Here is a 13,781-nt window from a genome sequence, read left to right as displayed (position 1 = left end):
CAGTGAAATGAGGAGAAAACTGCACAAAGTTTGAACCTGAAGTAAGCAGCTACTCCTCTCTGAGGCTGGCAGGTAAGAGTGCAACGGTTTGAACTCCCCCCATCTGCTCATAGGGACCTAAAGCTGCAGAGAAACACCGGATCTCAAGTGCTACAGTAGAAGTGCCAAGCTCAGTCAGCAAGAAATGCCAAACTATAGGTCAAGCTTTGATGGATTTCTCCTGTTGACCTCTCATAGGACGCTGACGTCTGTGATCCTGCAGCTCTGGCACCACGCTCACCAAGCTGTTTCACTGAGCCACTTCCAACAAATCCATAATCAATAATCAGTTCCAACAAATGAATAATCAATGGCTGTTGTTTGCTGCAGGTTTATACAGAGCACAAGAAATCTGTCAGTCCCAGTGGAAATGCTGAACAATTTAACGGGTAGACTTTAACATAAATGATAATTAATGGTTGGAAATGTATACATTTGTTTCAATAAAACATTCAAAACTTGAGTAAGAGAGTTTAGCTTAGAAGAATCAAGTCACAAGAATTGTGTTTTGAGCTCGAGTTGGCTGCTCAAAAAAATGAAAAAGAAGTCTTTTGTCTCAGAAACTCTGTGCACATTGATGGTGACACATGATCACGGGCTTCCGCTGTCCAAAGGTGAAACTGAAGTATTTCAGAACTACAGTGAAAGGCATCTTTCAGCCCAGCTCTCATTCTGCTCGATATATCAGTGGAGTCCTGTGATCTCTGATCAGAGATTACAGAGAAAATATTTAAGATTCACACAATCTGTGAATGTGCAACAGACAATCCCAGCATACTTCCTCACCCACACCATCACACTCAATCCTTACATTGTTTTCACACAAACTACACAACATGTGAAGACTAGAAGATATTTTCTACATGAGAAGAGTGAAACCAAGTTTTATACAGTCTGCTATGCTGCTTTTATTCACCCCAACCTTTCCATTATGTCATACTTTATTATCTTTATCTTTAAATGCAGTTTTGCTTTTCGGTGCAGTTTTCAGACAAAACTGTTTGTTTGGTGAGAATTCTCCTCCATCATTATCCCCCTCTTTAAAGGCAAGACAAGGCCCGTTTATTTGTACAGCACATTTCATACAGGACAATTAAAGTGCTTTACATGAAAACATTGGTATATAACCAATAAGAATAGAATAAAGATAGGACAAGCAAATAAAGTTTGCAGTGGATTATGGAAGATTACAGAAATGCAGTAGTAAATAAAAAGGTTTTCAACCTGGATTTAAACCAACTGAGAGTTTCAGCAGCTCTGATGCATTCTGGGAGTTAAAAGCATAAAGCTGAACGCTGCCTCACCTGTTTGGTTCTAACTCTGGGTACAAGAAGTGGGCGTGGCCCTGATGGCCTGAAGGTTCTGATTGGTCCATGATGGACCAGGAGATCAGAGATGTATTTTGGTTCTAGACAATTCAGAGATTTATAAACCAACAGCAGGATTTAACATCTGTTCTGGGACAGACAGGAAGCCAGTGTGGAGATTGTGTGGAGTCTTAGTGAGGACTCTGGTCTCCTGGTCTTAGTGACTGCGTTTACATGCATCAATAACCCTTTTAAAACCCGAATATTGGCAATAACCCGAATTTGCGCGGCCATGTAAACACCAATAACCCCTTACAATAACCCGAATTTGCTCATATTCAGGCTTTTAAAAACCCGAATATGAGCCCTGGGTTACTCCTTTTAAAACCCGAATATTGGGTCATGTAAACGCCAAACGGAATATCCCCATCAAACGGAACAGGAATTTGTTTTCTGCTCATGCTCTGTTCTCAAGGAATACTGGTCTTTTGAGTCCAGGAAGTTCTTATAAACACGGAGAAACCAAGACCAGGAGGAGACTAATCACTTCATAAATGTAATGAAGGATATGAACATTTCTGCATTTGTAGACGGTAGAAAGTACCGGGATAGAAGATTTACAAGAAGGTGAGCGAAAAGTTGTGCGAAGCAGCATTTGTTTTGAATTTGGATACAGGAAGAAGAAGCGGAAATGACGGTAATTGCGTCATGATGTTCTCCGTGCGTCGCTGGTTTGATCCAGATATTCCAAATGAATAATTACCATGTAAACGGAATATTCTGAATGTTTCAGTAACAGGAATATTAGCAATAACCCGAATTTTGACTGCATGTAAACGTAGTCAGTGAGGACTCTGGTCTCTTGGTCTTAGTGAGGACTCTGGCAGCCACGTTCTGGACTAACTGCAGCTGTTTGATTAATTTCTGTGAGACCAGCGTTACAGTAGTCCAGTCTGCTGAAGATAAAAGCTGGACAGGTTTTTCCAAGTCCTGCTGAGACATCAGTCCTTTAATCCGCCTCATGGTCTTTAGGTGATAACAGGCTGACTGCACTACTGTGGCTGTTAAAATTCAGGTCTGAGTCCAGAACCACTTCCAGATTTCTGGCTTGGTTCTTGGTTTGTAGCTAAACTCCCTGAAGCTGAGTGTTGACTTTTAATCTTTCTTCCTCAGCTCCAAATACTATTATTTCTGTTTTGTCCTCATTTAACTCGATTACAGGACTGTCTCAGAAAATTAGAATATTGTGATAAAGTTCTTTATTTTCTGTAATGCAATTAAAAAAACAAAAATGTCATACATTCTGGATTCATTACAAATCATCTGAAATATTGCAAGCCTTTTATTATTTTAATATTGCTGATCATGGCTTACAGTTTAAGATTAAGATTCCCAGAATATTCAAATTTTTTGAGATAGGATATTTGAGTTTTCTTAAGCTGTAAGCCATGATCAGCAATATGAAAATAATAAAAGGCTTGTAATATTTCAGTTGATTTGTAATGAATCCAGAATGTATGACTTTTTTGTTTTTGTAATTGCATTACAGAAAATCACAATATTCTAATTTTCTGAGACAGTCCTGTATAGTCTCCTGGTAGGATGGTTATATAGATTTGTGTGTCATCTGCATATTTATGGTAACACATTTGGTTGTTTTTCATAATTTGAGCAAGTGGGAGCATATAGATGTTAAACAACTGAGGCCCCAGAACTGAACTTTGAGGAACTCCACATGTTATTTTTGTTAGCTCCGATTTGTAGTTACCTAAAGACACAAAACAGTTCCTGTCTTGTAGATAGGACTCACACCAGGTGCCAGAAAGTACCTCCCAGTTCACTTCAATTCAATTCTATTTATATAGTATCTATTACAACAGAAGTTGTCTCTAGGATCTTTCCAGAGACCCAGAAAATGATCCCCGAGCAATTATTACATAAACATAAAGACTGGCAGGTAAAAACTCCCCTTAAGCCAAACAGTGGCAAGAAAAACTCCCTTTTAGGAGGAAGAAACCTGGACCAGCACCTGGATCATGAGGGGGATCCTCCTGCCTGAGGCCAGCTGGGCAGAGAACCGGTTTATCAAGATGTTTTGGTTAAATGCTGCACTGAGATCCAGTGAAACCAAGACTGTAATGTTGCCACTATCAGTATTGGAGCTGATGTCATTAAGGCCCTTTACTAGAGCTGTCTCAGTGCTGTGGTGTGACCAGAAACCTGACTGGAAGACAGCAAAAAAGCTGTTAAAAAAACAGCTTTTTGTATAATTTTACTATGAAAGGGGAGGTTTGATACGGACCTGTAGTTGTTCATAAGTAACCTGTCTAGACTGTTCATTTTTAAAAGTGGCAATGAGGAAAGATACCTGAAAGCAGAGACGTATTTACAATGTAGAAGCTCTGAGGACATATAATGATCAACACTCTTAAAAACCCTGTTGGCAGAGGATCAAAGCAGGAAGTGGTGAATTCAGGTGGTGTATGACGTAATCCAGGTTCTTATGAGTGACTGGACAGAAATGTGTCATGGTTTCTCTCATTGGACACGGACGCAGCACAAATCCTGCACCTATTATAGGAGGCAAGGCAAGTTTATTTGTATAGCACAATTCAACACAAGGTAATTCAAAGTGCTTTACATCAACATTAAAAGCAGCAAGAAACAATTAAACCGTAAATAACAAATAAAATGATAAGAAAAGAGGTAAAATAATAAAAAAGCACAAGTTGTTAAAAAGTAGAGTACAGCAGGTAAGTATTTAATTTAAGAGTACGCTTCAGTAAACAGTAATGTTTTTAGGCCTGATTTAAAGGAGCTGACAGTTGCAGCAGACCTCAGGTCTACAGGAAGTTTGTTCCACCGGTTTAACTTTAGTTAAATAAGAACCCATATCTCTTTACCCTGCAATATCTAATTAACAAAAATACAGGAGGGGAAATGTGTAAAACAATACACGGGCAATTCTATGTACCTGCATACTTCAGGAGCTTGTAGCTCCACCCTTACCAGCAATAACGTGAAGTAGTAATTTCTTGTAAAACCTTATCACCATCTTGCAACATTGTGGAGGAATTTTGACCCGTTCGTCATACAGTAGCTTGATTTATGGGCATTCACTAATTCGAGTTCACCCACTGTATTTTGAATAGATTGAGGTCTGGACTTAGATAATTCTAGACATTGTTTCTTCAATGTATCAGCTGATGTAGACGCCCTAGCGTGCCTTGGATCATTGTCTTGCTACATGACCCAGCTTTACTAGGCTTTAGCTGTCGGACATATGGCCTCAGATTTGCCGGAACTATAAACGGGTATAAAGAGGGGTTTGTGGTCCTCTCTGTGTCTGCATGGTGACCAGGTCAACCACCATCACCTCTCTATTGGCAGGCTTGACAGAGGATATGAGGTGTTTCTGCTAAAGTGCTGTGTTAACACGGTAAAAAACTAATCTGCTTTCATCTCATCTGCTTATCGGACATTGTTCCAGAAGGACTGCAGTTTGTTCAGACAAGGTTTTGTGAACCTCAGTCATGAGTCCATGTTCTTTTAGACAGAAGAAACTTCCTTCAGGGCTTCCAAACAGACTATCCTCCTTGTTATGTCATGGACGTCAACCATCCATCATGTGCAGTGACTTCTGCAGGGTCTATGGGGGAACATTAGCCGAGACATCCACCCCTGGAAGATTGCCAATTCCCCCTCAAGTGTTTTAAACTTGTAGATGATCTTTCTCACTATGGAATGTTGAACTGAAAATAGCCTGGAAGTGGTTATATAATCATTTCCAAATGGGTGTGAACCAGCCATTCCTTCTCACAGACCTGTCTTCCCCTCTTGGCATTGTGTTAATGCACACCTGAGTGCTTCTTCAGACCAGCACATTGCCAAAAAGTCTGCCTTTATAGAGTTCTGCACACTTGTTGATGCTCAATCCATCTGTGCCTGGTACTTAGTAATATGTGCATGTAATTTAACCTAAAAAAACTGTAGAAATAATAAGGGAACACTATAAAAGTGAATAAAAGTGACTGCAGAATGTAACAGTGACCTACCACCTAAATTAAGGGGAAATAACAAAGCTTGGTGCAGCACTACCAAGGCCTCTGATGGTGCACTGTATCTAGTGTGGAACAGCTAACAATCAGCATCCTTGTCTGCGGCGAGGCCTTGCAGATGTGGGCGTTAGGCCACAATGTTCTACAGTAACGATAACAGACCCTGCACACAGAGCCAGACAAAGACATCACAATAGGAATATAAGGAGAAGGACGGAGAGGGTAGATTCTGATTTTCATGGACACCTAAACAGAACAGAAAAGAAATGACTGGAATGTGGTGAAAGTCATCCATAAAGCAAGTACTCACTTCCTCAAGAAAGAGTATCGGTTTATGTAAGAGCTGAAGGCTTCCTGTAGCAAGTACTGACGGTAAATTATGGCGCCATACAAATTTGCCATTGTAATCTTAATTTCTTTGCAATTCAAGAAGAGTTATGCCGTTTTCACAGTTAAAACTTTATATACTTAAAGGAGGACTTAATTCACCGACCCTGTAGAAGATCTGAATGGAAATCTCTGCTGCACAAGCCAAATGCCATTTTGATGTGGCTTCAAGACCTGGAAAAGATATAAAGCCCACAGATATGTGGTCTTCATGCACCCTTCAGGCTTCCTTAAAACGATTGCCTATTCAACATTTCCACATGTGCTGGGTCACAATAACCAAATTCTTCATTTTCTTCCATTTGGTAATGTCTGCTTACAAACCAAATGTCTAGGAAAGCAACCTTTGGACTGATTAAACTGTGGGGTAAGGGGGAAATGGCTGGTTAAAAAAAGGATTTTACTGCTTTAAGGGAGAGGCTTCAGTCTGAGCTTCCTTTTAAATGCACAAAACTATTTTGAGTGGTGCACGGCAGCGTATAGTTTTACCCACGAAATGCTTTACAGCACAAAGCTGAGCAGGAATGTAGCTTTAGGAAATATGCCACGTCCTCAAGAAATACTCTAAATAAATGGATTAAACATCAGTTTGCACGATTTGACTCTTCGGGACAGATGTGACTTGCCGTTTGAGCCCGTGTTGACTCTGTCTCAGATGTCCCGTGATCTCCTTTAATCTCATCAGGCAGGTCAGGAGCTCAGACAGGACTGAGCAGACTGCTGTCAAGTCAAGTCACACTGATGACAGCCTTTTGTCAGTCCCAGCCAGCAGATTACTGCAGGCTGTTAGCTCCAGTTGGCTCTGAGCATGAGTGAGCATCTCTGGGACTAACACAAATCAAGTTTCCCAAAGACTGGCCATGTTAAACATCACTGCACTGACCGTCATCACCATGATCTTTAAGTTGAAACATTAAATACATGTTTGATTACTCTAATCAAAGGTATCGATCAACCGTTTTGGATTGAGCTGGGCAAAAAACAAAGATACATCTTTCTTTGTATAAAATTACTTACAGCACTTTAATAATACCAACAAAGGAGAAACAAATTCATAAAAAATTCTTAACAAAATACTGGTTATTTACTTACTTAATTGAAGTAGGCCTGCTCTGCACTATGTCTATAGGGTAACTACTTGAAATAAACATTTAAACTGCAAATAGGCTTTATACCCACAAGTAACCAACAACAAACACATCACTCCACAGCAGACAGCTCTGCAAATGTGTCTGTTTTTGGTCTGCTTTAACTGGTCTCTGGAAATAATCCACCACTGATGAAGATTTCAGATTGAGATTTGGATGTCTTTATTGATATTAGGAAATAACGCTGCATCAAGCTATAATCAAAACACCAACAGTAGAAAAACATAAAAAGGCCTATAACATGAAGAGAAATAGAAATGCACTAGAGGTAAATGTGCTGAAATAAGGTAGTATTCAGTATTGCATGATGTTGCTGTGTATATTGTACTGAGCTGACTATTTTACAACTGGAAATGACAGTTGAATTGCAAAGAAGAGCAGTACTTTTTAATAGCATAGGCTACTGCAAATAAAGGAAACATTTTTTGTTTTATGCAGAACCTGGAAAACAATTTATATTTGTCAATTGTGTATAAATGCAGATTAATCTTTCCCCACAAAATTAAATCAATTGGACTTTTAATTTATACAGGGTTTTTTTTTTTTTTTTTTTTAGCAAGAAAGCCTGACAAAAAGTGATGTAGCAGGTTTTTTCCAAAGTTAATTTAGTGTATACCAACTAGACAGCTTTTCTGACACATATTATGGATAGTTTAATGGCCTTTAATGGTCTTTTTTTTTGGTGTTACACAGAACAGGAACCACGTTGACCTGACTGCGCCAGTTTTTTTTCTTTTCTATGTGATAGCTGCAGCGGAGCCGTCTTTTCTTCCTCCGCCATGTGGATTGGGAGACAAGCCTAAACCGGTTCCTACGTGGAGAGGGAGGCCGGTTTCAGCTGGCTGCGTTGCCATGGCGACGGCCCCTCTATAAATACCGCGCAGCCCCTTCGCCGGCTTCCAGTCAGCAGTCAGCTCAACGAGGAGCGGCCACTTCACACCACTGGACCCGTTACTTTCTCATCCAAGTCTTTAGTCTAATGGACACACTCTTCATAAATGCTTTTTAAGGTGAGTTATCGCTTTCTGACAATTTGTTTTACAATTGATGTATTTTAACTGACTAACGACCGGCAGAATGAAGCTTGATTTATGGTACTGCGTTAAACCGACGGCGTACGTTACGCGGCGACGCGCACCCCACGCCATAGGCTCTGCGTCGGTGTAACGCAGAACCATAAATCAGCCTTTACAGTATACAGTTCCTCAAATAATGGTGTAAAAAAAAAAAAAAAAGGGGGCATTCCAGTTGAGTTGTGCTTCATATACAACCGCCGATTCCTGTGTGTATTTTTTGAGTAGTTAGTCTGATGTTAAACCTGTACTACGTGGCTCTGACAATCAGCCGGTTAGCCGGCTAGCCTTCCTCTTTGTTAACCTTGCTAAATCGCCGGCCAGGCGTTGATCCTCGTTGTGAGTAACAAAGGGCCCGTATACGAGTTTTTGTTTTAAATGCCAAAAAGATCTACTTTTAAACCCGTTGTCAGATTTGATGAGCCGTATTAATAATGAATGAAAAGTTCCCTCGCCTCATGGCATGGAGCGCTCCAAGCGGAACCGGCGTGTGTGACGTCACCGTCCCGAGGACGCCTCTGATTGGTTCATTTTCATTCCATAATCTCGCCAGGAAGGCGGTCCCCGCTTCTGATTGGATAACATTCTAGTGGGCGGGGCTTAGACACTTGAGCCGCTCTTTGACGGTGTCAGATTGTAGAAGTTATGAAATTGAGCAGTTACAGCCGAGAACAAAGAATGAATGACCGCAGGTTTTTGACTCTTTTTTTTTAAACTCCCAGTTTCAATTTGAGTATAGTGTATTTAAAATAAGGATTTTATAATAGATGCGTTGAAAACGTGTTACTTTTAAAGATTAAAATTATATTAAGTTTTAAATGTATAACATTGATTTGTCTTCTAACAGAAACCTCAGTCTAGGAAAAAGCACTACAGCCGCTCAACGGGCCTTGAGTCCTATTTAAAGGGGGTTAACTTCACCGGTGAGCCACCTTGGCTTCTCTACAACTGAGAAACAGCAACTCTTAATTCCATCTCTTTAGTATCCAAGTAAGTCTCATTTTACTCAGTGCTTTGAGAATTTCTCATCTTGGTATCATTGTTTTTAATTTCATAAGTGAGAAATGAGACAGAGGACACACTACACAGAACAAGCTAATGAAGCTGAACTTACTTTTTTTTTTTCCCCCTCCTTTTTTTCTAGTTTACAAGTGACGAAAAGAACCGTGATCATGAACACTGCTGCACTCAAAGACATGGAGTTCTCTTTCCTCGAGGAGGGTTTCTCTGCTCGGGATATTGTCGAGCAGAAGATCAACGAGTCATCCCTGACTGTAAGCATCTCAAGTTGGGATTGTTTCTAATGCAGAGCGACCATTTGTCCCACTAGTGGTATCAAGGCTGATGCCTAAATAGCTGGATCGAGTATCAATAATGAAGCAGATTAATTAGGATAATACTTGTTTTCGACACCTTTATTATGCCTTACATAAAAACCAGATCATATTTTATGGCAAAATTCAGGGGTTTACATTTGTGTTTTTTCACCACTAAAGTGTGTGTAAAACACATAATGACGGTTATAAAGTTAAGTCAGACTTCATTACTTCAATCTCCCACACAACTGGTATCTGCTATTGCATAATTGTACGTCATATTACAGTTTTTATTTTTCCGTTTAACGCATCTACATTATTTTAAACCCTTGCAGGACGACAGGGATGCTTTCTACGTGTGTGATCTGGGGGACGTGCTGAAGAAGCACCTTCGCTGGGCGAGGGCTCTGCCTCGCGTCACTCCTTTCTACGCCGTCAAGTGCAACGACAGCCAAGCTGTGATCATGACCCTGGCGTCTCTTGGAACGGGCTTCGACTGTGCAAGCAAGGTGTGTTTACAAGATTAGCCACTGATACACTCAAAATAACCCAATACACGGCCCTCTTGACGATTAACTGAAAACGCAGTGGCAGCTAGTGTTTTACGTTGGCGCCTTTTTTGTTGACTGTTGCTGTTGTTGCTCTGCAGACGGAGATCCAGCTGGTCCAGTCTCTGGGAGTGGATCCAAGCAGAATTATCTACGCCAACCCCTGCAAGCAGGTCTCTCAGATAAAGTATGCCTCTGCACATGGGGTCCAGATGATGACCTTTGATAGTGAAGTGGAACTCAATAAAGTGGCCCGTTGCCATGACAATGCCAAGTAAGCCTTGTAGCCAGAGAATATATTTGTCTTAATTTCAAAATGTTTCCAGCTTTGGTCTTATTGATGCCGTTTGTTTTCTGTCTAGACTGGTGTTGCGTATCGCCACTGACGACTCGAAGGCCGTGTGCCGCTTGAGTGTGAAGTTTGGAGCTCCGTTAAAGTCCTGTCGAGGTCTCCTGGAGCGCGCCAAGGAGCTGGGGCTGGATGTGATCGGCGTCAGCTTCCACGTGGGCAGCGGCTGCACCGACGCAGACACCTACACCAAGGCCATCGCAGACGCTCGCTGCGTCTTCGACATGGGGGTGAGTTGTGACCTCGGCCTCAGTCGAGTCCTACGTTTAGTGTCAATTTGGTGAAGAAGACTAAGATTCTGTGTTTTGCGTCTTACAGGAGGAGCTCGGCTTCAGCATGGATCTCCTCGACATCGGCGGTGGTTTTCCTGGTTCAGAAGACACCGAACTTAAATTTGAAGAGGTACACCCCCCTCTCTAACTCATAAATACAATAAACGTGCCGACAGTAGGGCTGGGCGATTTTGGATTTTTTTTTCTTCTCTGAAAACCCGATTTTTTTTTATTTTTATTTTATTTTTTTTGGTAAAACTACAAAAGACAATGGAATAAATTGTTTCAAATATTTTATCTTTATTTTTTTAAAGAAAAATGGCAAACAAATTTCCCTATTGGGAATAAAGTGCAATTGAAAGATACTGTAAATCCTCCTTTAGTTTAGTAAAGTGACAACATTTACAATTTTCTTGACCAAACAAAGATGACTAGACGAGCTCTGTCTGTAATGCAGCCAGATGCAAAAAAGGAAAATCGATTTTCCTTTTTTTAACATCGTCTTGATTAATAAATCCGATTTAGATTTAAAATCGATTAATCGCACAGCCCTAGCCGACAGTAAAATGTTCCCTTTAGCAAGCAGCACTAAAGTGAACCGTCAGATTCACCTGGATGCTATTTTTGTGTTCCAGATCACAGCAGTAATTAACCCCGCCCTCGACAAGTATTTTCCTGTTGACGCCGGCGTGAAGATCATCGCTGAGCCCGGCCGCTTCTACGTGGCGTCTGCCTACACTCTGGTGGTGAACATCATTGCCAAGAAGGTCGTCATGGATGACGACGACTCCGTTTCTGACGGTAATAACTTCATATCAAGATCTCAGTTTCTCTGAAAGCAGATCTTCTACATTTATTGGGCCATAACTCACCGTCTTTTCTCCACAGAGGAAGATGAAGGGACCAGCGACCGGACGCTAATGTATTACGTAAACGACGGGGTGTACGGATCCTTCAACTGCATTCTCTACGACCACGCTCACTGTTTCCCGGTGCTGCACAAGGTTTGTGAAATTCAGCTTTCTCATCTTTGCACGTCGAACAGAAACGGGGCGAGTTGACTGATTAGTTCTGCTTCTCTGGCGTGATTACCGACAGAAACCGAAGCCGGACGAGGTCATGTACCCCTGCAGTATCTGGGGCCCCACTTGTGACGGCCTGGACCGGATCGTGGAGCAGTGTTTCCTGCCGGACATGCAGGTGGGAGACTGGCTGGTGTTTGAGAACATGGGTGCGTACACGGTAGCTGCATCCTCCACCTTCAACGGCTTCCAGAGACCAGACATCTTCTACGTCATGTCCCGACCTGCCTGGTGAGGAGCCGTCACAGACAATTCACTTCAATATTTAAATCCCTGCAAATTTGCATGCAGCAGCAGCAGCTGCCAAACTCTTTTAAAGAGCAAGTTCTCAGTCTGACTTGTGGGTAATCTTTTTGTATTTTCTTCTCTTTAGGCAAACTGTGCAGCAGGTCTTCTCCCAGGGCCTGTCCACTCCTTCAGAGGAGGCTTCCCTCTTGGAACTGCCGGCGTTCTGCGGCCGAGAGAGCAGCTTGGACATGCCCTCCAACGCCTGCCACGCCCACATGGTTTAAACATTCTCCAGACTGAAGCTGCTTCGTTCAGCAGATCTCCCATCTTTTTCTTAATTACTCAGTCTGCTTTTGTTTTCTCTTTTTTTTTTTTTCATTTTCCCAATGTCCGTGACCTTTTTCAACGATAATTACTTGACAGGAGAATGAGAGGGATGAGTTGCAGCAAGCTCTTCTGTGTTCTCTATGGAAGCCGGGGATCAGAGCTCTAAAGAAACGAGGTTAAATCACCTTCCGTCTCTCTGGGTTGCAGGAACAGAGTTATAATCTGTACTTGAAACGCTGTCACGGCCTCCTGCCTTCACAACGGGGAGAAGAGCCACTATCATTAACTGGCTCAATATAGAAAAATGATAAAGGGCTTAAAGGGTTAACTGCTTCACTCAAGTTTTCCCGTCACACTAAGACTCACGACTACTGCGGTCCAGAAGTCTGTCGCCACGATTACGGTGGAGACTAAAATAAAGGCCTTGATCCCGACTGAAGTCACGTCCCTCTCAACTCAGAGGTGGTTGGAGATCCGATTTAACTCCTCGACCGGCTGCTATGTTCATATTTATCTTTTCCCTGATCTCCCCTTCAGTAAAGAACCTGGCTGGTGTTAATCCTCAAGATGTTAACAAGCAACACAATTTAGTTTTTGTGATTGTCGGTACACGACCGGCTCGTCACAACTGTTCTAGGTTCTCTGAATGAGCCGAAAACGGACAAATCTCAAGGATTAACACCTAAAACACAGGGACTCAAAAAGCAGACTGCACTTCTCCTCTTCTCCTTATTTCCTTTTTAATGTAACTTTTAGAATGAGAAGTTCTGTTTGTAATATTAACAAGACACGGGCGCAATTTTATGATGCATTTAAAGTGGATATTAAAGAGACGGGATTGCACATTCGTATCGCTTTCCTATGGAAACTTTCATGTTTTGTATGTTTGTCTTTTTTTGTACTAAATAAAGCATTAGGTAAATAGCCATTTTGTGGATCATGTGTGTTCTTTACAATAAGTTCATGTCATACAGTTATCTTAACAAATCAGTTCTCATAACAGCTTTTTTTTTTTAGCTGACAGGTTAAAAGTAAGAGGGGAAAAAAGCCTGTGCTCCTACAGTAACTCCTGTCCCCGTATCTCAACCTTTCACAGGCAGCAGCTGCTGCTGACTCCACTTTCAGGAAGTGAAACTAAAACTACTGACATGCAAATCCTGCTTTTTTTTTTTTACCTGGGCCATGTTTGAGTGTCATTTTCTCAAACAGCAAGGAACTTAATTCACCTATGAACATTCAGTGTTGGTGTACAGGACTGTCTCAGAAAATTAGAATATTGTGTTGAAGTTCTTTTTCTGTAATGCAATATAAAAAAAAATAAAAAAAAGTCATACATTCTGGATTCATTACAAAACTGAAATATTGCAAGCCTTTTATTATTTTAATATTGCTGATTATGGCTTACAGTTTAAGATTCCCAGAATATTCTAATTTTTTGAGATAGGATATTTGAGTTTTCTTAAGCTGTAAGCCCTGATCAGCAATATTAAAATAATAAAAGGCTTGCAATATTTCAGTTAATTTGTAATGAATCCAGAATGTATGACATTTTTGCATTACAGAAAATATGGACTTGATCACAATATTCTAATTTTCTGAGACAGTCCTGTAAACTCAGACCATCGTTGTCAACTAACGCCTTTTGAT

The 13,781-nt window shown here is 41.2% G+C and overlaps 1 protein-coding gene across 1 annotated transcript; it reads left to right on the top strand.

Moving 5' to 3' along the window:
• Positions 1–7,796: 7,796 nt before the first annotated feature.
• odc1 (ornithine decarboxylase 1) lies at positions 7,797–13,062 on the top strand. The gene is made up of 11 exons (XM_061743456.1): positions 7,797–7,949; positions 8,860–9,002; positions 9,157–9,286; positions 9,664–9,837; positions 9,978–10,150; positions 10,239–10,455; positions 10,544–10,627; positions 11,133–11,298; positions 11,386–11,501; positions 11,596–11,810; positions 11,953–13,062. The coding sequence occupies exons 3-11, from the start codon at positions 9,185–9,187 to the stop codon at positions 12,089–12,091; spliced, it is 1,386 nt and encodes a 461-aa protein (XP_061599440.1). The 5' UTR covers positions 7,797–7,949; positions 8,860–9,002; positions 9,157–9,184; the 3' UTR covers positions 12,092–13,062.
• The last annotated feature ends 719 nt before the right edge of the window (positions 13,063–13,781 follow it).

Source organism: Cololabis saira, chromosome 16 (genome assembly GCF_033807715.1).
Source record: "Cololabis saira isolate AMF1-May2022 chromosome 16, fColSai1.1, whole genome shotgun sequence".
Taxonomy (NCBI): Eukaryota; Metazoa; Chordata; class Actinopteri; order Beloniformes; family Belonidae; genus Cololabis; species Cololabis saira.
This window is presented reverse-complemented; position numbering and strand designations above follow the sequence as displayed.

Coding starts and splice junctions, on each gene's coding strand:
- odc1 (XM_061743456.1), top strand. CDS start 9,185: ATGAACACTGCTGCACTCAAAGACATGGAGTTCTCTTTCCTCGAGGAG. Junction 9,838..9,977: donor GCTTCGACTGTGCAAGCAAG/GTGTGTTTACAA, acceptor GTTGCTCTGCAG/ACGGAGATCCAGCTGGTCCA. Junction 11,502..11,595: donor GTTTCCCGGTGCTGCACAAG/GTTTGTGAAATT, acceptor GATTACCGACAG/AAACCGAAGCCGGACGAGGT.